We start from the raw sequence: 21,348 nt of genomic DNA on the forward strand, positions 1-21,348 counted from the left end.
TTCATGCTTGTATATACATTCTGTTATAATAATTATTATATTTACTGTATATTGCTGCAACACGGGAAACTTCTCCTGACATGGGGAGGAATAAAGGATTATCTTATCTTATATGAGTTAGAATTAGAACTGTGAGAACTTCTAAACACTTAAGAGTAGGTGGATGGGAAACCAGTCTTTGCCCCTCTGCTTATAGCAAACAAATTCAAATTATTCATCCTGTGCATTTCATTTTATGTGGGTGTGTATGATCAAAAATTACCACATAAGTAAAATAATGAATCAAAGATTAAGAATGAAAATGACAAATTATACCACACGTTAGTAGTTTCTGTAATGAATGACTGTTGTTATTGATTCAGTCAGCAGTCTTTAGCAGTGGAGCTCCTCATTGGTGACTGAAATCAGCTTAAGTTGTGTGTGCTTGTCTATACACACCAGACAACAAACAGCACCACTTATCATCCTCCTCGTCCCCAAGAAAACCTCTGTCTCAGGACGAAATGACTACAGCATGGTAACGCTGACGTCTGTGGTCATGAAATCTGTACAGACTGATGCTGGATCACCATGGCAGCTTCCCTGCTAGAGCGTCCTGCAGTTTGCCTGCTGGGCCAACAGGTGAGTGGATAATGCAGAAAACATGGGACTGTATTACACCATGTAACACCCGGAAACAGCAGGGACATATGCGATTCAGATTGTATTCATGTAGCACTTTTCGCAAACAAAAATGCAATACAAAGTGTTTTACACATAATAAAAGAAATGCAATCAAAATTTATAAACAGCCTTCACACTTAGTGTTTTGATCAGTTTCTAGTTTAGGATTATACCGTTCAACAAAGGCAGATAGAACAAGTAAATGACTTTGAAACTGCTTGTTTGAGGGCCTGCAGGGACATTCTATCGGAAATCACATAGAATACGTTTGTTTCCACCCACTTTCAAGCCAGGGACCTTTCACATGTTAGGTGGGCATGATCACCACTACACTACGGAAACCACATTTGATAGCTTTGCTGTGGTGATCCATGACGGGAAAAGCTGAAAAGAAAAGAAAAAGAAAAAGAAGAGGAAATGATCAACTATTACATCGTGGGTTTGTTTTTCTAATTATTGTTTAGTTTTGTGACATCATCTCCCCCACTTGGGTATGGTGGTTTCTGTAGTGTAGTGGTTATCATATTTTTCTAACATGTGAAAGGTCCCTGGTTTGAAACTGGGTGGAAACATCTTTATTTCTCCATGTGGTGTTGAATAAGAACGTCAAACACTTCATCAATACAAATTTGTACATGTTGTCTTTTGGAGACATCATTGGTGTATTAGATAAAGCAGTTAATCAATCACTCTTGTAAGAATTGTACATAAATACAACAGCCGCACCAGGAATGATTTTTGTCTACCACAGATAGAGCAGCTCATAAATACTATTCCACTCCCCGTCAGGGAGTCGAACTCCGGCGTGACAAGCAGAGATACTGTCCACTATACTAACGAGGACTGTTGGGATTGCTGATGAGCTCGTTGGACCACATGCAATAGGACCTGCTGTTTTCTGTCTGATTCACAAAAGTCATTTACGGCTCCATTCACACAGATCTCCGACATTTTCGTAGACACACACATTATCTGTCATTCCCATACAATAGCCAATACAACTAGCCAATACAATAAATACTTCTTAACCCTCAAAGATAGAGCTGAAGTAGCCCTTTGGATGGGGGGTGAAACACAAAAAGTACAGTTAAAGGCCACAAAAGCAAGAAATATAATCATAATCTGACAGCTCTGTTTAAAGTAATAGACTGTAGACTAATGAACGGTGCTTGCGTAGGATTCTTTTGCAACAGAATACAAAAACTGAAGGGACAGAGTCTGAATCAGCTCCTATCGTTAAGGTAATGTGAGTGGTGATGAGTTCACCTTCTGCTGCACCTACTAGTGTCTTTAAACAGTGGTGTGTTCACCTACTAACCCTTGCTTGCTTACAGATTTACTGAGCTGATGGGATTTATTGAACCCTCAGCGCTCAGGTGCTTCCCAAGAATACGCCCAGTAAGTCTGCACATGTGGTGAAATTGGGATTTTTAAGTTTGGGAGTAAACAGCCAATGAATGCACCATGAAAAGCAACCTCGGAGGGAAAATAAAAGCTGCTTGTGTCTGTGAGAGTGATAGTGGATGATGATTCACAGGCAGGAAACATAGCAACAGACTTTGGCAGCGACTCTGAATCTGAGCAGGGAGACGAGTAGAAACTTACAAAACAGTAGTGAGGAGAAAGTGCTGAGGCCATCTGGTTTCTCTGGAGGGAGATGCCAGATCCAGCACTGGGATCTAATGGTTAATGTTTAGGAAGACACTAAGTCAACATTACCATGCCAACTTCATGATGTATAACTTCTTGTTTTAAGAAGCAATAGATCTTGTCACTTATACCTCTTGGATAAAGGCCATGAGGACCTTTCACATGTTAATCAAACATGACAACCATTGCACTGCAGTACTGTTCATCACATCATGGGTACCAGTATAGTCGACAGCATTAGTCATCGACTATGGTGAAGTACTATTAATATAAAGTGATAACAATGATAACAAGTGGTTTCTTGACTTGAGGAAGAAGCTGCCAAAAAGTCCGAAAATTCACGTAAGAATGGAAGGAAAAGTCAGAAACACCTCCACAATTTAATCATTTGTTTGTTGTATCAATTCTGATGGACAAGTCAAGATAAGACAGTAGTAGGGTTGAAGTCATGTGATCATCAGCAGGCAGATGATGCAGCATTCACTTGTTGTCATGGTTACACTGATGCTGTGCCGGCCGCTATCTCGCAATGGGGAAATCTTAATAAATCCGTGGATCCAGACTATAAGCTGCATCACGGCCAAAATCTAGTGAGGTGGTCCTTATATCATTTGTGATCTTCCATGAAAATTTCATCTAAATCTGTTGGATCTGTTTTTGAGTAATGTTGCACACAGACACACAGACAGATTCACAGATAAACGTACGCCGATCGTCACATAACTCCGCCGTGTTCCTTGCTGGAGTAAATATTTCTGTATACTCGACACCAACACAGTAGGACGGTGATCCATGGCAAGTTAATGAGCAATGTGTGGTTTCCGTAGTGTCGTGGTTATCACGTTTGCCTCACACGCGAAAGGTCCCCGGGTGGAAACAGGTTTATTTGTCAACGTTAGAGCTGAATATGCCAATTAGTCATGAAGTGAATGGAAAGAATTAAACACACACATAAGAAGAAGCACTGCAGCAGCAAACAGAGTCCCCAGTGAGAAATCAAAAAAATAAAATGCCATTAAAGAAACTGAACTAAATGTGAATTGGAGTTTAGTGCGTAAAGGAGAGTTTTATCTCCGGCTCTTTTAGTAAACTCATTGTACTTGTCATCAGCTTAAGTGCTACAGTGAACATTAGAGGCCAAGCTTGTTACTCCTCATCTCGTATAGTCTTTTTTTAATGTGTTTTTGTATCTGTATTGTTGGTATCAAGGATACTAGAGACACTAATCAACATTCTCCTGAAGTGTTTTGTTGCATTTTGCCCTCATTTTGTAACAGTCGAGAGGATTATGTGTAACTAAGCACGGTAGTTGTTTTGTTTTGTTTTGCTTGGTCTTTTGGCCTCTCTTGCTTTTCGCTGTTCAGTTTCATCATCTCATCAGACTCTGCTCCCATTTGATGTTTTTTTTTTTAATTACAACATTTTTGAGGATTCAAAGCCTGTTTTCCACACATTGATCTGTTATTCTTGCACCTTATGTAGACATGAAATTACCTACTAATTCATTTTGATCAATGTTTTTGTAATCCAAAAAAATTATTGTACAATTCAATCAATTCTTCCTTGCATCATTTCCGACAGAGAAGTCCCGATAAGTCCGCAATGGTGGATTTGTAGTAGGATCGCAATCATGTGATCGTGGGCAGGCAGCTGACGGAATGTTCACTTGTCATAGTTACAGTGACACTGTGCTGCTATCTCGCAATGATACAGAAATCTTTAACATATCTGTTGATCCAGACTATAAGCCGCATCACTGCCAAAATCTAATCAGTTGGTCCTTGTGTCATTTCTGACCTTCCCTGAAAATTTAATTGAAATCCATTAGTCCGTTTTTGAGTAATGTTGCTAACAGACAGACAGACAAACGCACGCCAAATGTCACATAAGTCCGCCATTCCTTCGCAGAGTAATTCGATCTTAACAGCAAACCTTTTACCCTCTTTATTTGAGCATTTTGTTTTACTTTTTGTTTCTGTGTTCATGTTATGCAAATGTTTAACCCAATATTCTGAGGATGAATTGCAGAAAACGGTGTTTGTGACGCATTATTGTTTTGCACGTTTTAATGCATCGAGCAAAGCACTTGCCTCTGAATTCTCCTAAGAATACTTTCTTTGGCTATTATTTGTGTAAAAGTTTTCTTTGCTACTTTGCTGTTGTTTATTTTCACTGTAGAACATTCCAGCTGTGTTACACAATTGAAAACCAAATGACCTCCGGCAGCCAGGGACACTTGAGGAATGCAGACATATTGTGAAAAAGGGACACAGACAGAACATGAGTCAAAGAGGACAAAGGGGACAGATGGAGGAGGAAGAAGAAGAGGATGGGTGACCTATAGGAGAATGTTGCAGGAAAGAAGATGATCTAGATCCATATATTACTCCTTTAAACTATATAATAAGCAACATTTATAGGTTAGTATGTGATTGCGTTTTGCTGAAGGATTTATTATGATCAATTAGTTTTTTACTAATACTTTACAGAGCTATAAGTCATAAATAAGAGGCCAGTTGGACACCATAAGGTTGTGAAACAATCTCAGTAGCAAGTGTTTAGTCGATAATGCTGCTATAAATGTTGCTAGTCCATTGATTAATGCTCAGAGGAGCACAACACTTATTATAATGTCCCCTTTATAAATGGTTTAAGTTTCAATTCATGGCTGTATTAATATTAATAAATCATTTGCCAGTGTTCTAGTTTGTCTTTAAGGTGCAATGCTGTAATAAATGTATGTGGCTAGTTAGACTACTTACAATATTCCAACAAAAAGGCTAAAGAGATTCTGGACCAAAAGTCACCAAATCCAACCAAAAACCAGTCATCAATGACTTATTCATACTTTGAGCTGCAGATATTATAAAAAAAAAACCTTTTAGTTTATTTAGAAATTCACATTTTAAAACAACCTAAGTTGACTAAAGTGCTCTACGTGTTCAGCAAAAAATGATGTACAGACTGACAATATAAAGATATAATGGACAATATAAAATATAAATATGCAGACGATATACACTGCCTGACCAAAATAAATGAATAAATAAATAAAGAAGTGGTAAGAGCCTTTCATTGGATAATTACTGCAGAGATGAATATGTTTCAGCTGCAACAACTTATTTAGCCCTAGCAGATGCTTGTGAGGAGCTTCTCATTTCTTAAACAACCATGTCAGAAGACATATCTTGTGGTTGTGGAAAGGATGTTAATCTGTCTCAGAAGGGTCAAATTATTGGCATCAAGCAAAGAAAGCAATTAAGGAGATTTCTGAAACTACTACAATCAGGTTAAGAACCGTCCAACTTATTATTAAAACCTGGAAGGATAGTGGTGAACCATCATCTTTGAGGAACAAATGTGGTCTGTTGAGTCCAGATTTAGCCTGTTCCAAAATGACGGGCGCATCAGGGCAAGAAGAGAGGCAGATGAAGTGATGCACTCACCATGGCTAGTGCCTACAGGTCTGTGGGGTTAGGGTTATGATCTGGGGTTGGTCAGGTTCAGAATGAGGTCAGCTGACTACCTGAATATACTGAATGAGCAGGTCTTTCCATCAGTGGAGTTTTTCTTCCCTGATGACAAGGGCATATTCTAAGATGACGATGCCAGGATTCATGGGGCTCACATTGAGAATGAGTAGATCAGGGAGCATGAGACGTCATTTTCACACATGGATTGGCCTCCACACAGTCCAGACCTCAGCCCCACGGACAATCTTTGGGATGTTCTGGAGAAGACTTTGGGCAGTGGTCCGACTCTCCCATCATCAATGTAAGGTCTTGGTAGAAAATGACAGAATAGAAATAAGAAGCTTATGGAAACAATGCCACAGTAAATGTGTACCATATTCAAAGTTAAAGGCAGTCCAGTTAAACTTTAGAGTGACTTTTTTGTTTGTTTATTAGCAGGGCAGGGTAGAACTACTAAAATATATTAATAAGACACTAAAATAGTAGAAAATACCAAAAGAAGACAGCAATGTGTAAGAGCAACTTCTAAAATAAAAAGAGAGATGAAATACTTGAATTACTGAGGGCAGATAAAAGTTATTAAAACATGAAACTATCAAGAGTAGGACCATATGATAAATGCAAATGCACACTTTAATTTACTGTGAATCAACCCTAACATGACCTTTTTACTTTACAATGCAAAAAAGAGGGAAAAAAACACTTGAGCAGGGATGTGCAGCTGTGGTTAACATCTTCTGCAGAATCACTGTGTCACTAATTGGTAGTTTGGCCGCAGATGCATTCAGCCGACTGGTGGTTTATTTTTATTTTTTTTTTTAAAAAGAGGCTGCTGCACCTACACGCTGTGGACAACCCACGTACCGAGAAAGAGCTACGTAATCTGTGTGTGTGTGTGTGTCGGAGCATCTCCTCTCTGCGATCAGCATCACGGGCTTTAATCGCTTCTTTTCTTCCATCGCAGGAGGAGGCGTCTGTCTGTCTGTCCAACTTGTGGAGCGTCTGTCCTTCTGTCTCCGCCTGATCGCTTCTCTCCACACACACGCGCGTCGTCTTCAGAGTGCAGTCGGAAGTTTTTGGAGACAATAAACCGGTTTTGCTGCCCTTTGGAGGGAGTCGCCAGCCATCCCAGAAGACTCACCACATTCTCGCCTCAAAGGTAGTTGAAGCAAACAGGTGCGTAAAACCACATCTCTCCTAATATTACCAAAATATCGTATATTTTGCAATACAAACGTGACACAGTTCTAATTTTCTCCCACACTGCAATGCAATAGATGTGTTTCCTCTCGTTTTTTATTATTTAAAATGATTCCGTTCATGTTTTTTCGGCTGGGTTGTAACCAATTCCTACAGGTGGGATTTTAGCAGCGGCTCGTAGCTTATAAGCAGCTCAGATATTCCAGCCGACGATATTGGCTGGACAAACCTGTCAGAGAGAAAACAGAAGAAGGGCGGTGGCATCGATTTTTTTCTCTCTGTGTGTGTTTTAATACCGAATTTTCCCCCTTTTCCTCATTGCGCCTCTTCCGACATCTTCGCAGCCGTGTGTGTGCGCGTAATTTGGGAGCCAATCAAGCAGCCATGGAAGGGTTCATGAAGGGTTTGTCCAAAGCCAAGGACGGGGTCGTGGCCGTGGCGGAGAAAACCAAGCAGGGAGTGACTGGAGCAGCCGGGATGACGAAAGATGGGGTTATGTTTGTCGGTGGGTTGTGGGAATTAATTTGATTTATGATCAGGCATCCAGAACAATGGCACAGAGGCTCCAACACCATTCATTTTTATTATTATTACTATTATTGAATAATGAGGAAGAATATTTTTGTTGATCTGTGCCTAATTGAGCTTCACCTGTGTTGTGTTTCAGGTACTAAAACAAAGGATGGAGTCTCAACAGGTAATAGTTCTGCCCCTTTCCCCTCCTATTCTGCAAGATCTACAAGTTTTCGGATTTCAGGCTGTCTTGTTAAAGTCTAAAGATAATTTATAGCCAATAAAGTTCCGGCATAAAAGCAAAAAATGAAAAAAAAGGAGCTTAATCTTGCTGAATCCTCAGGTGGTCAGTAAAACAGATGTACTGCAAGTCAGTGGGTGAGTAAGTGTCACATTCCACCGCCTAACTCAACACAACCTGCGTACCTCCCCATGGACACAGGTCTTGCCATTTCTCATACATAACAAGCAGAGAAGCAGAGAGAGACCGCCTGTTATGGGCGTCAAGGGAAATGGCTGTATTGTTACGCTGACTGCAAGTAAAGAAAGCGTTTTGAAAGCTGGGATTAGACAAGAAATGAATAATGGCATGAGGTTTTATTTAACCCGCTAAATAAAGGCAGCCAGAGGATTTTTGTCTCAGCAGAGGGCTTTATAATTGTCTTCAGAAGGTCCACCTAGGCCAGGATGGTGCCCGATGAGTAGCTGAGTCTTAATTATCTTGTGCAGGTCATAATTTCCCCACCTTTTGGCTATTTGCCTGTTTTTGTTTTTTGTTTTTGTTTTTTAAAAAAAAGCTACTTGGGACTTCATATCATCTGCATATGTCTCAAAACAATGGAACTTTTCACACATGTGTAGACAACTTTCCACTGCAGGAACTCAGGGCAGTCATTAGGAGCCACTAACATTCACAGGAATGGCTCCGTAATCGACTCTTTTTGTTTCCATCGTGGCGTATCTGAAAGGTGAAACTACAAGCTTAAAGGTATGTGTCCAGATTCAACTTCCACTTTATGCAAATTCAATGCGTCGTGCGGAGATCCGACGCGTCGCGAAACTTTCGTCAAACATCTAAACTAGCCGTCGGTGAAATAAAACAAGGACAGATTCAGCTACTGCACAGGTTATTTCTGGCGCCAAATGCTTTCAGAAATACTTTTCGCTGAGCTGTTTTGTGATAAAAGAGAAAGCTACGAGCAAGCTGCCATGTTGGTCCGGCTTGAAATCCAGGAGCTGACACTCCCGAGTTGATGTGATTGTCCAATCATGGACAGACAGGATGGTTCAAGAAGAAGGTCGGCAGGAGTTGACCACTGGCTACTGACCTCGAGTACATGGCCACCATGTGGGCAATTTTAAGATGCGGCGTGTTTACATGCGGGGAAAATGCATTTAGTGGACACGTAGCATAACTCTAAGTACACTACAACATTAACTAATACTTAGTGGATTTAACTCACTTTACCCTCACCCCAGCTGGTTGAGGCAGATGTCTGCCCTCCCTGAGCCTGATTCTGCCACAGGATTTGCTCTGTTCAATGGGAGTTCTTTTTCTTCCCACTTTTGCCTAAGAGCTTTTTCAAACGCACTTATTTGGATTTGTTGGATTTTCGTTTCAAAGGCTTCACTATATGTATTATGTTTAGTACCCTTAGATGATAAATGCTGTGAATGGTTGCTGTCTTCTCCGAGTTTTACCAAGAAGCATCAACACTGACACAGCAGTTTTTTTAGGGCCAGTCAGAAGTACCTACCGTGAAATAGGTACCTCTTTTCTTTCCTAGAAATGTTCCATAAAGTGGTTTTTGCGGTCAGACAATAGCTCACGTTCTCCTAAAATGTCCCGCAAGTTCCTAAAGTGGCTTTATTTCATGAGACAGATGCATGGGAGAGAGCCGAGCAGAGAAACCGTTTCAAACCTTGCAAAAGTAAATTTATTTGTGACTTTTTGCACCTAAACCATCATCAGGCAAATGGTGCGTGATGAAGACAAGCCGTCTTAGATAGAGAGCAGCTTGTTGTTGAGCTGGTTGTATTTATTATGAGAGATTTTATTTATTTAACGATTACATTTTTCACTTGTAAATGAATAACTGCAGGTTCATCTACAAATGTGATCTGCCAGATTTCAGTGTATATATTTATTTATATTTTAGGTATTCAACCAATTTTGGGGTTTGCTATTGTTAACATACAGAGTGTTTTACTTTTCTAACTTTCTGTCCGATATTGGAAATTTTCATACAGAAAAATGACATTTGGTATTCATGTTGTCCAATACTATGTAAGGAAATATGATTGTTTGTAGATTTGGGCCACACATACAAAGGTATTATTTAGTACATAGCTTTTTCTATGTATTTTGGTTGTTTGTCTACTTAAATATGCAGTTTTGGGAAACTTAAAACATAACTTCTGAAAAAATGTCTCCAGTTAGTAGCGTTATCACCACTGTGTGATGTTATTTTGTGGTCACCAGTAGGGCTGCTGCTATCTTGCAAACAGGACTCAGTCAAAAGTTTGGACACACCTTTTCATCCAATGTCTTTTATTTTTTTGTATTATTTTCTAAAATGTAGATTAATACTGAAGATTAACTATTTTTTGTTTACAACATAGTTCCATATGTATTCTTTTATAGTTTTGTTGTCTTCAATATTAATCTACAATGTATAAAATAATTAAAAAAGACCATTGAATGAAAAGGTGTGTCCAAACTTTTGACTGGTTGTGTAAATGTACAGTTCTTCTTTCACCACACTGAGGCACAGAGTTGTCAGAATCAGTCAGCACGTGTGAATTTTTCCTTCTTCGTCAATGTGTCACTGTCAATAGCCAGAAGTGAAACCAGGACTCTGATTGGTTGGCATGGCTTTAGGGTTAGATTGCCACAAACCTGCTGGTTTGGAATTCTTGTCACAAAGCTTCAGTTGTGATTTTGAGTTTCAGGAGCCCTGAAACATTGCAAATTATTCTTTCAAGTTAGACAAGTTAGGTGTGCTGCAGTCAGTTCGAAATGATTGCGTGGCAGACTTTTTCAACTGTTTTGTTAATTCTTAAAATTCCTAAGATTGACTAGTAAGACTGTAAATTCTGAAAATTAGGTTTGCTCCTCAGATTTAACTTTAACAAAAATTTTCAGCATATAATGACTCTCAGTTATAAGTCAGGAATATCAGTGTCAAAAGTGACATTTTTAGCCTTAATTTAACAAGAAAGCCTCACTGAACTGAAAAATATGTCTTACAACATAATTCTCCAATACAGTCAAAGACTATTCAAGTAAATATTTGTAAAAACCAAAAGCACTGATATGAAAAACTTTAAAATTACACAACAGTGCTTTACTCAAACAATTACAGGCAGGGAGAAACCTGATGAAGCCTAAGAGGCTTTGAATGGAAATGCCTCCAGGCCGTTCTGAGGTTTGTCAAGTAACTAAATGACAGCACAGGTGAGGGAAACCATTCACGTAAAAGTAGAAGCAGGGGAGTGAACAAGAAAGGAAAGTGACAACAGTGCTACATACAAAGTTACATCATACAGTTCATACATAAAACCTCTTATTTCTGTATGGACTTGTGATGACTTCTCATGTCTTTACTCTTGCAAAGGAGTGGGATCCATGTGATCGCCTTTGTGCATCTGATTGAGCATTTTGAAGCTGTCGTTGCTGGATTGGAGGGAACTTTGCACCATTTGTTCAAGCTTTAAATAGGAACATTTGGGATTTTGGACACCTAATGATTGTTGTTTTCACACTTCCATTCGGTCAAAGAAGAAGGACAAAAAAAAAGTCAAAGCAGTGTTGAGTGTAAACATAAGAGATGGTAATACCATCTATTCTCAGTCTGGATTTGACACTGACAACTAAAAACTAGTCAGTAAAAAGCAGCTCCAGTTATAGTGGAAGCTTTGAATCCAGTATTGTGGGATCTGTGTCGTGCTGCTGTGTCAATCCTCTCAGGTATTGAGGCTCTATGGAGATACTCCCTCCTTTAACGCCCTCCCGTCTCTCCCCTTCCTCCCCTCTCCTCCCTTCTTCCCTACAGTTGCAGGTAGAACTGTGACTGGAGTGGCTCAGGTGGGTGGAGCCATGGTTACCGGGGTTGCCACTGTGGCGCAGAAAACTGTGGAGGGAGCAGGAAACATCGTCGCTGCCACTGGATTGGTCAAGAAGGATCCTGCCAAACCAGTAAGAAAGATGCTATTAATTACAAGTTGACCTAAATCAAACCTAAAATTTTGCACACTTAGGGTACCAAATAAAATGTTAAGAAAAAACTACCGGTAACTGAAATATTGTTACAAAAAATGTGACAATAATGGCAGATATCTGTAAAAAAAAATTTTTTTTAGCTCATTTAAATATAGTAAAACAAATTTTACAGACAAACATTGTAAAAGTAAAAAATACTGCTTGTAGTCTATAGATTTTTGACATTATTATTTATAGTGAACATGTAAATCAGTATTTTTTTTCTGTGATTATACTTATTTATTATTATCTGCCATTTAGCAGAGCAGGACATATCTATAAAATAACAGTTTTAAATTTTTTTTAACCCTTTTTCAGTCTTAAAATAACAGGAAATATCTGTAAAATGGCAAAAGTGTTTTTAATAATAAGATTTGTAGGTGATTTAATTACAGTAAAAACAGTATAATTCCTCAGTCACACATTGTAAAAGAATGAATTAGCATTTATAAAAGTACATATTTTTGATGTGGACTGTTTTTACATTTTTTAAAATTATTTGTTTAGTTTTTTCTAAAAATAAAAAAGTTAATTTTTAAATTAATGCTTATTTTCTATAATTTTACAGAATAGGGGAAATCTGTAAAAGTAAAAAAAGATTTAAAAAAAAATGTTTTAAAGACTCCAAAAGCTCAGTTTACAGTTAAATATGTTTACTTTTTATAGTGGTTGTGCCCACGCTGACTTGTGTATTTATTTGGTCAAAACTGTAATTGTCAAAAAGAAGTAATTCAGGTTTAATTTGTGGCGATAGCACCTCTTACAGTGTTCTCCACAGAGCGTGAATATGAATAAATAGTTTCTTCCCACCCACACAGGCAGTTAACCTGACGGACTGTTAAAAGTTGGAGTTGTTGATTCCATCTGTGGTTTAAGTTCTCCCTATGCTTCATCCTGACTCAGTATGTTTCTCCATGTCCACTGATGTGTAGAGCTCCAAGATAACACAAATACTTATTGTTGTCTGGTCATTTGGACCCATGAAAAAGTCTCCTAAAAACTCAAGAAAGAACATTACAGCAGCTGCCAATTAAAGCGGGTACTTAACTATAACTGCAGTAGGACTCATTGCTAAAATGACCAAGCAAGCTACTACGTCTCGAGTGGAAAACAAAGCTAAGAACAAGATAGTGAGTACATTTATTTCTTCCAGAAGTAAGAAAGCTTCATTCAAAATGCCACTGACATTTGAAACGATGCATATAACTAAACATACGGCCTTTTAACATTTAACCTTTTACAGTAGGTTGTGTTTGTGGCCTTAAACAAATCATTTCCTATACGGCCTTTACATTTACTGGCTAAATGTCACGGCTCTGCAGAGCAGGAGTGAGTCGATGTGTTGGCATTAGTTCAGACTTGTGTAATAACAGCAGGAGAGAGGCTGGAAAAGTGAATTTTGTGGAGGATTTCGACCAGAAAGTTGAAAAATGACCTGAGAAGACGCTGTTGAATGGTGAATTTTGTGGCTTTGGTCACAGTTGTTTTCTCAGTGTTCAAAAATTATTTTTTGTTTACCTTTATTGAATCACAAAGGTATCAATTCTGTAAAGCAAGATGATTAGTCTTCTGTCAGTCAACCAGTGAAATGAGGAAACCAGAGGACAATATTTACAATATTTCTACAAGTTTGTCCATGAGACATTATTTTTGAAAAACTGGAAGTGGAGAATCATCAGTTTTCATTCGCTTATAGAAAAAGTTCCACTTTAATGGTTGCATATTATGGATGCTTAGACATTTCCATAGTTACATAGATACACTGTACATCCACATACATAAAGTCCATTTTTAGAAACGGTAGTTTGCAGCGCATCCCTCCATTTGATACAGCCGCTGCAAGCCATAATTCTTCCCCGTGTCAAAATGGCCTCCTGACCTTGAGTCATTTGTCATCACTTCTCATATCTGCTGTGTGTCTTTCTTCTCTGAAATGAAAGCTGTTACATATTGTTAGCTTTCCTGGATTGTTCATCCGTCAGTCTGGCCTTCGTTTGTCAAAGGGGAGGAGGAGGCAAAGGCAGTTTACCGTAGTAAACAATTTACTGCTGGGACACAAGTCAAATGTGAAAAATGATTCTCGTGTCGCCTCCTCAGTGGCTTTTATTCTATATTTTGCCTGTATCTTTCTCTACAACTGTCTCCTTCGCTCTTGATTTTGATAGTTACTTATGTACACTCAGGGCTACGGCTGTATTTGTTTTTGATATTTTTACAGAGAATATGGGGTTTCAGTGATGTGGAAGAAATTTCACTCTGGACTTGTGTATGTCCTGTAATAATATTTCACACCTGTGACTTTTGGACATGAGCTTAATAACTTAACAAGTGCTTTCCCAGAATTTTATTTATGTGCAGCTTTAGCAAAGCAGAGTTGTTCCATCTTAGATCATCAGGGGCCTTCTGCTCAACCATCTTTAATTTACTTGAAACCTTTTTCATCATATACTATGAATATTTAAAATGGTACCTGTGAAACTATAGCTTGATTTAAATCACTGATCAAACTTGTACAAGTAGCTCAAAAAGTCTCTGATTATGGATGAGTTAAAATATGAAACAAGAAAAAAGAAAAACAGATTAACCCTTCATAGGGAAAGTGATCATATTTGGATTTCCACACACATATCCGTATTTTTTGTTACCAAAGTTTCAGGCAAGTCACACACGGTCGAGCAGAAATTGTTCTAAAAATTTCACACAGGTGAATTAATAATTGGCACTGAGGGGCGTTGGAGTCATGATCTCAGTATTTCTAAACTATACTGACATTTACGGATGACTGATTTTCATTTCCAGCATTATCTAATATAATCAAGATAAAGCTTGAAGGCAGCCCTCAGAGTCTTCCACCACTAGTAGTGCTGTGGAGCAAGTGTTTACTGACATCACAATACACAACTGAACATTGGACACACTAACCATGGTTCTGGGGGTTTCTTCCAAGAGAAATAGACAATTTTTTTTTGCATTTCAGTGAATTTTTCTGTGCCTTTTCTGCGTCAATCTATGCTATAGAAATTCAGGCACCAGATGCAGACAAACATCCAAAATGCAATGGAAAATATAATGCAGTAAAGCTCCCATTCTGTGCTTCTTTCAAATACTGGATCAACTTTTTCTCATTTAATATTGTCCCTGCTGAGTCAACACACACACACACATATATATAGTCATGATTTACTCTTTCTGTCCTATTTCGTCTCTGTTGTTTGGGGTCCTAATCTCTTTATGTGTGCATCTGACAGCGATTCACAAAAATGATCAATTAAATTACCTTAATTAACTTAGAAACCCCCGGACTTTAGCAGCTGATTTGTTTCAGGAAGATCGCTGCTCTCGCTCCAAACTGTCTGCACATTCAAAAATGATATAAATCTGTGGTTTGGGATCATTTTAAGGAATCATGTACATCTCAACTGTGTGACTGAAAAAGGATGAAGCACATTTTAATTCTGTCTGAACTTTGTTAAAGCTTCTAAATAATTCTAGAAAACAAAACCTGTAATTCCAACTAAATCTCTAAAGCTTTACAGCAGCTCCTATTAACACAGGAACAAGTGACCTCGATGCTCTGCGTTATTCACAAAAACATTGTTATCACTGCGCTCCTTTTTGTTGTCAAACCACAGCAGTTGAACTTTTGAGGGCTTCCACTGTTGTTTATCTGGATTAATATGCCGTTAAATGTTATCCTGAGGTGGGGGTTGTCCATAATTACCCTCCGCTCCTATAACACTGCTGTGAGAAGCAGGAAATAATAATCCGATCAAATATTTCCCAGGGCAACGCAAACACTCGGATGGATGTTTGTTGTGATGCGCGATCCAACATCCCTTAATTAGCGAGGGGAATCCATGACAACAATTTAACAACAGCATGCACACGCGCCGTTAACACTGCTTTAATTGGGTGTAATTAGTGAATAAGCACCCTATAAAAAAGACGAGATACCAGAGAAATTATCAAAGTATTTCCCTGCGTGTGGTTTTTCTGCAGTTCTTTCATGTCATGTTGCTCGGAAAAGCCCCCACGCATTTGATTTTGCTATCAAAAGACTCCTATTAACGTCCAATCAGATCCTTTTATCTATCACAGGGGTTGTTTTATTGAAGCAGCTAGACAGGTAGCTGTGATATTCGCCCTGAAGGATAAAAATGGTGAATGTGATCAGCCTTATTATGAGGAGTCTTGACAAGCCAAGCTGGCAGAAGAGACAAACAGATGGACAAGAGACACCAGAGGACTGACTGATGGAGAGTCGGTGGACTGACTGATAAGAATAAACACTCAGATGTAAAAATATATACGTATATATACCCCCCCCCAGCATGAGATTGACATACAGGGAGCAGCAGATTGTCCTCATTCCCCAGCGGCTCAGGCATTAAACATCATTAATATTGATTTTATTTAAAAATTGATGCCAGGTTGAGAGAGCCCGTCAGTGATTGTCTGACACACACGGATCAGCAAACCAGGGGATGGTGGGATGCAGAATCTTGATTAATATCCTCATCTAGTTGTTTCACCGATTCATCAGCTGCCGGTGACTCATATCATGACACACAGAGGAGCCAGAAAGGTAGGAGAGGAAAATGACAATGAGACTGAGGGGCGGTAAGGTAAAGAGCAGAGGAGGCGAAGAAAATGGTCTCAACAAACACGTCATCTTTTCAGTTACAGGAAGTCATTTCCGAGTGGAAATCGGTCTGAAACAATACAGTAATAGCAGGTGAGGTATCCGTTTGATTTTGTTGTGGAAGGTTACGGTTTGCTTGGACAGCTCGGGTAAAGATTTGAGCTTAAAACTGAACAATTCCCGGACAAAGTTGAATCTGATCACAGTAAATAGTTTACTGGCCAAGTTGTTCCATGTGTTTACGTGAGCACACATCTCTCTGGCTCTGCTACATGAACAGATGGAGGCTTGATGGGCGGTGATAAGCGCAACAGCAGGAGGAGAAGGTGCAATAACTGGTTTAAGGTTATGTCAGCCGTCTGCCTCACATCCACACGTCAGCACACTGTGACCGCTCCTCATTAAGGAAGGTCACCTCAATGGCACGGTGTAATCAAGGCCTCCTTTGAGCGAGACCGCAGAGACGTCACCTCCATTCTTCATTAGCAGCGTCATGCCTCGTCCCTTTTTTTAGCAGCCCACTCACTCTGGATGACCACCGATCGCAGCGACTGTTTTGAAAAGAGGGCAAGTGCTTTTGAATGAAAGAGCGGGGGTGACGTCTGTGGCGCTGCATTCACACCTGTGCCCTTCATCAAAGCCCGTCCTTCTCCGTGCTTTTGTAAAGGTAATGACAGACGTGTCTGCACCAACAGATCCTCCACAAACAGCTTCGTCATTCACCGACCTTCAGAATGACTCCTAGAAGCACATCGGTTGGATGGCGTCATTGTGCCATCGCCATCTGTGCATTCGGAAATTGCTTCAAATCACCGCTGCAAAAGTAAAACCGTTTTCACAGCTGGAGTTGCGGTTTATTTAGATTTAGGCATAAACAGGAATTGGTTAGAGTTGGGGAAGGGTTTGAGCTATTCAGGTGAGATTAATGGGTCTTCTTGTTTTGGATAAGTGAAGACACAATAAGTGATTAAAGTTACTTAATTGTCTGAACAACAAACGATTTCTGGATGTTTCTCTCCTGCTGTCACGTTTGTACTCACTGTGTGTGCGTTTTTAACTGCAGTATAAAGTCCTGTGCCTCTGTGGAAACAGCACAACCGTCACTAGAAAGAAAGATAACTCAAAAATGGCTTTTTCTTTGAGTATTTGTTTGACTAAAACTGACAAAAGCAACAACCTAGAAACAACACATCCGACATTTTTGCAGCAAGTGTTACGAGTGTTACCAATAGTGTAATAGTAGAGGCTCTACAATACACAATCTAAATATTCTACGACTTACAGTAATAATTATTTTCCATACTTTCCTTCTGTCTGCTCGTTGTAAACACAGCCTGCAGTTCAACTGAAAAGTCACAAAATTACAGCAAGGTACTCTGCATGTTGATGTGTTATGTGACAATTGGTGTACGTTTGTCTGTCTGTGTGCAGCATTACTCAAAAACGGACTAATGAATTTGGATGAAATTTTCAGGGAAGGTCAGACATGACAAGGACCAAGTGATTAGATTTTGGCAGTGATGCGGCTTATAGTCTGGATCCATGGATTAGTAAAGGATTTCTTTATCATTGTGAGATAGCGGCATGGCGTCACTGTAACTATGACTACAAGTGAACACTACATCAGCAGCCTGCTGACGATCACAATTGTAGTCCTACTACAAATCCACCACTGCGGACTAATCGGGACTTATCTGTCGGACCTTATACAACGACTGAGCAGCCTTGGCACAGTACTACGCTCTCTGAGTGCTTTTCTTGATTTTGTGACTAATGGCCTCTCCATTGCACTGAGGGCTGTAGAGTTTTTGTTTTTTATTGTATCAACTTAGTGAATAAAGTTACATGTTTTTCAAGCCGGTTGTTGGGTTGTGGACTAAAGACACATCAAAGTTGACTGCTGGATGAAAATACGAAAATGAAACTCCCTTGACTTCTATGACAAACACAATGTTTTGTTGACCCATCGACTGATCCCAACCTCCTCCCTCAGTGGACTGTGTAGCTCAACATCACATGAATTCCCTCGTTTGCTCTGGACAGAAAAAAGCCATAAATCTTATTAGCACTTTAATTTTATTCTGATACCATCATTTTTCTTGTCAGAACAGTCCTCCACAAACATTTTGTTCAATGTTCTAGTTTTGAGCCTAATATACACTCAACAAAAATATAAACGCAACACCTTTGTTTTTGCTCCCATTTTTTATGAGATGAACTCAAAGATCTACAACTTTTTCCACATACACAATATCACCATTTCTCTCAAATATTGTTGACAAATCTGTCTAAATCTGTGATAGTGAGCACTTCTTCTTTGCTGAGATAATCCATCCCACCTCACAGGTGTGCCATATCAAGATGCTGATTAGACACCATGATTAGTGCACAGGTGTGCCTTAGACTGCCCACAATAAATATATATAATATATTCAATCTAATGCAATGTTAATGAAATCTACTGACACTGCAACAAGGTCAGAGTTTGCTCATTTGTTCCCATACAAGGTTGCGACTTGGAATAATTACATGCACATATGTGTGATAATAAGGAATCATATGCAGGATATAATAAGCTGCTAGGCTCAGTTAGAAACAGAGAAATAGTGGAAAACTGCCAGTGTTCACTTCTCTTGGTTCAAGGTGATGCCTTTGTCTGACAAACAATTCAAAAGCCAGGGATTATTTTGAGAGTAATAATATATATTTAATTATTAAAGTGGTTTAAGAGTAATTTCCTGTTGATCACTCAACCGGTTAACCATCTAATTATCCAACTCTGTAAATATTTTTTATTCTGTCACTTTTTCTGCATTCAGCTCTTCTTCTTTCTTTGTATTTTCACTTTTAAAATGCAGTAAAAATGTGTGTTTTTCCAGACTGAGGATGCCTCACCGGTACAGACTTTGGCAGAGTCACCGATTGACACCGACCCTGCTGATATTACAGAGGTAAGAGTCAAACAAACACACACCTCCTACTGGGATGTTTCTCTGCTAGATGCTCACTGGCTGAAGGTCACACAGTTTTATATGATGACCAGAGTTAGCCTGTCACCTCAATTGAACACATTTTTAGCATATGACAAGACAAAATAAGGGATTAATGCAGGGCCATGGGACGAGAACTTGGATTCAAAATTCAAAACCGCAGTGAGAGTGAACTGGTCAAACTTTTGTCATGTTTACATATTTTGGGGTAATTCTTGAAAACATGCATGAGTTCACATCTGAAATTGATTTGTGGGGAACCCTGTTTTTGTTCTGTTATGCCCAACAATAATCTTGACTATAAAGACATGGGAACAATGATCTTTAAATCAAGGTAGCATTTCTGATAAATTATTGAACGGCGTCTATATTTTATGAGATCTAGGGGAGAGCTTTCATTATTAAACCTTACTAAATAGCTCACATTTTAGTTTCAGTTGTCTAAATCTGTTCAATGAATCATCCAAAGCTTAAAAAATGCTGAATCTCAGAGGTTAAATGCTGCTAAGGGCAAGGACTGCCTTGAGTACTTCATAACAGCAGCCAGAGTTCATAAATAAACCATTTTGATGGGTGGTGTGATTCTACCTCAGCTGCTTCAAACAGTTTCTAGGATGTAATATCATTTCATGTTACAGCGATGTCTACTTTAAGGTTAAAATGATCACTTCTCAGGAAGTCATCTTGTCGGTAAATTCACAGCTCTCGTTCCTTTTCTCTCTCAGGAGGACTCTGATGACTGAACAGCTCGAGAGCTTCACAATCAAAGATCGATGAACATTCCATGTTGCTCTGCCAAGTCCAGTCGTGCCTCGTTTTGGTCCTTCATGGAGTCTGTGCTCAGCGTCCGTGTGTGTGTGTTCCTGTTTGTGCTGTTATGTACGTCTGTGCAGTATAAATGTTGTGGTGACTGAGAGATGTGTGAGTGATTTTTTTTGTGTGTGTGTGTGTGTGTGTGTGTGTGTGTGTGTGTGTGTGTGTGTGTGTGTGTGTGTGTGTGTGTGTGTGTGTGTGTGTGTGTGTGTGTGTCTGTCTGTTTGTGCCTTTTGCACATCAGTCCTGAAAGGGACCTCAGGTGTGTTTCGTGTTTCGTCTGTGACCAGCCGTCATTTGCAGTGATTCCCTCCCACTGAGAAGACCACCTGGTCACTGTGCGTGTGCGTGCATGCGTGTGCGTGTGTCTATGTGTTTCTTGTGTGGCTATGTCAATAACTCAAACATGAAAATATACCACGATCCACAAACACCTAAGTGTCTATATAAATGAACAATTTACAGTGATCTGTTTGAAATGGAAGCATAACGATATTCTCTATTTTTGTCTGTATACTGTCACTGTTTTTTGCGGTGGACTATAAAGTGCTGAGCTATTTGTGCATTCATATAAGTATTTTTTAAGTTGTCACTGCTGTGACAGATATATATCATACTGAATGGACTTTTGAAAACCCAACAGCATGGAAACTAATATTCAGCTTAACCGCTGTGTTATGAATTTACTGGGATTTAAATGTTGAATAAAACATGTCAAATGTGGGGTCCGAAAAGTTTTTAGAATCAATTAATGCATGTATTTTTGCTAATTAGTCTTGCATCAATAGAATGAATGAATGAATGAATTTTTATTATTGTGTCTTACATACATTCAGTATGCCCAGCCCTAACATGGGCTTAGAAGACACCAAAATACACACCAAGCCAATTGCCAGCAGTAGGTACAATAAACACATTTTAGAATTTCATTATTTAAATAAAGAAGTCTGCCGCCTCTTCCAGGCTTTACAAACAAATGCAGCCAGGTTATAAAAATTATATGTAAGCAAATATTTCATCTTGTCATCGTCACTACACCAGAACAAATCAGGCTTTTTAACAGATACTTCACTGAACAAAACATTTCTGAGGTCATCATAAAAAGAATAATACAACAAAAAATGAGATTCACTCTCAGCTTCT

At 39.1% G+C, this 21,348-nt stretch overlaps 1 protein-coding gene across 1 annotated transcript; it reads left to right on the forward strand.

The window, feature by feature from the left end:
• Nucleotides 1–6,669: 6,669 nt before the first annotated feature.
• Nucleotides 6,670–20,928, forward strand: LOC110957698 (alpha-synuclein-like). Its single transcript, XM_022203877.2, has 6 exons — nucleotides 6,670–6,962; nucleotides 7,331–7,491; nucleotides 7,654–7,683; nucleotides 11,555–11,697; nucleotides 19,282–19,353; nucleotides 20,118–20,928. Exons 2-6 carry the CDS (start codon nucleotides 7,371–7,373, stop codon nucleotides 20,133–20,135), a joined length of 384 nt encoding a protein of 127 aa, XP_022059569.1. The 5' UTR covers nucleotides 6,670–6,962; nucleotides 7,331–7,370; the 3' UTR covers nucleotides 20,136–20,928.
• Nucleotides 20,929–21,348: the final 420 nt, after the last annotated feature.

The sequence above is a fragment of the Acanthochromis polyacanthus genome, chromosome 18, assembly GCF_021347895.1.
Source record: "Acanthochromis polyacanthus isolate Apoly-LR-REF ecotype Palm Island chromosome 18, KAUST_Apoly_ChrSc, whole genome shotgun sequence".
Taxonomy (NCBI): Eukaryota; Metazoa; Chordata; class Actinopteri; family Pomacentridae; genus Acanthochromis; species Acanthochromis polyacanthus.

Bases quoted from the DNA above. Each gene is read 5' to 3' on its own strand.
- LOC110957698 (XM_022203877.2), top strand. From the start codon at position 7,371: ATGGAAGGGTTCATGAAGGGTTTGTCCAAAGCCAAGGACGGGGTCGTG. The intron at 7,492-7,653 runs GTGGGTTGTGGG...GTTGTGTTTCAG, and splicing joins AGATGGGGTTATGTTTGTCG to GTACTAAAACAAAGGATGGA. The intron at 7,684-11,554 runs GTAATAGTTCTG...TCTTCCCTACAG, and splicing joins AAAGGATGGAGTCTCAACAG to TTGCAGGTAGAACTGTGACT.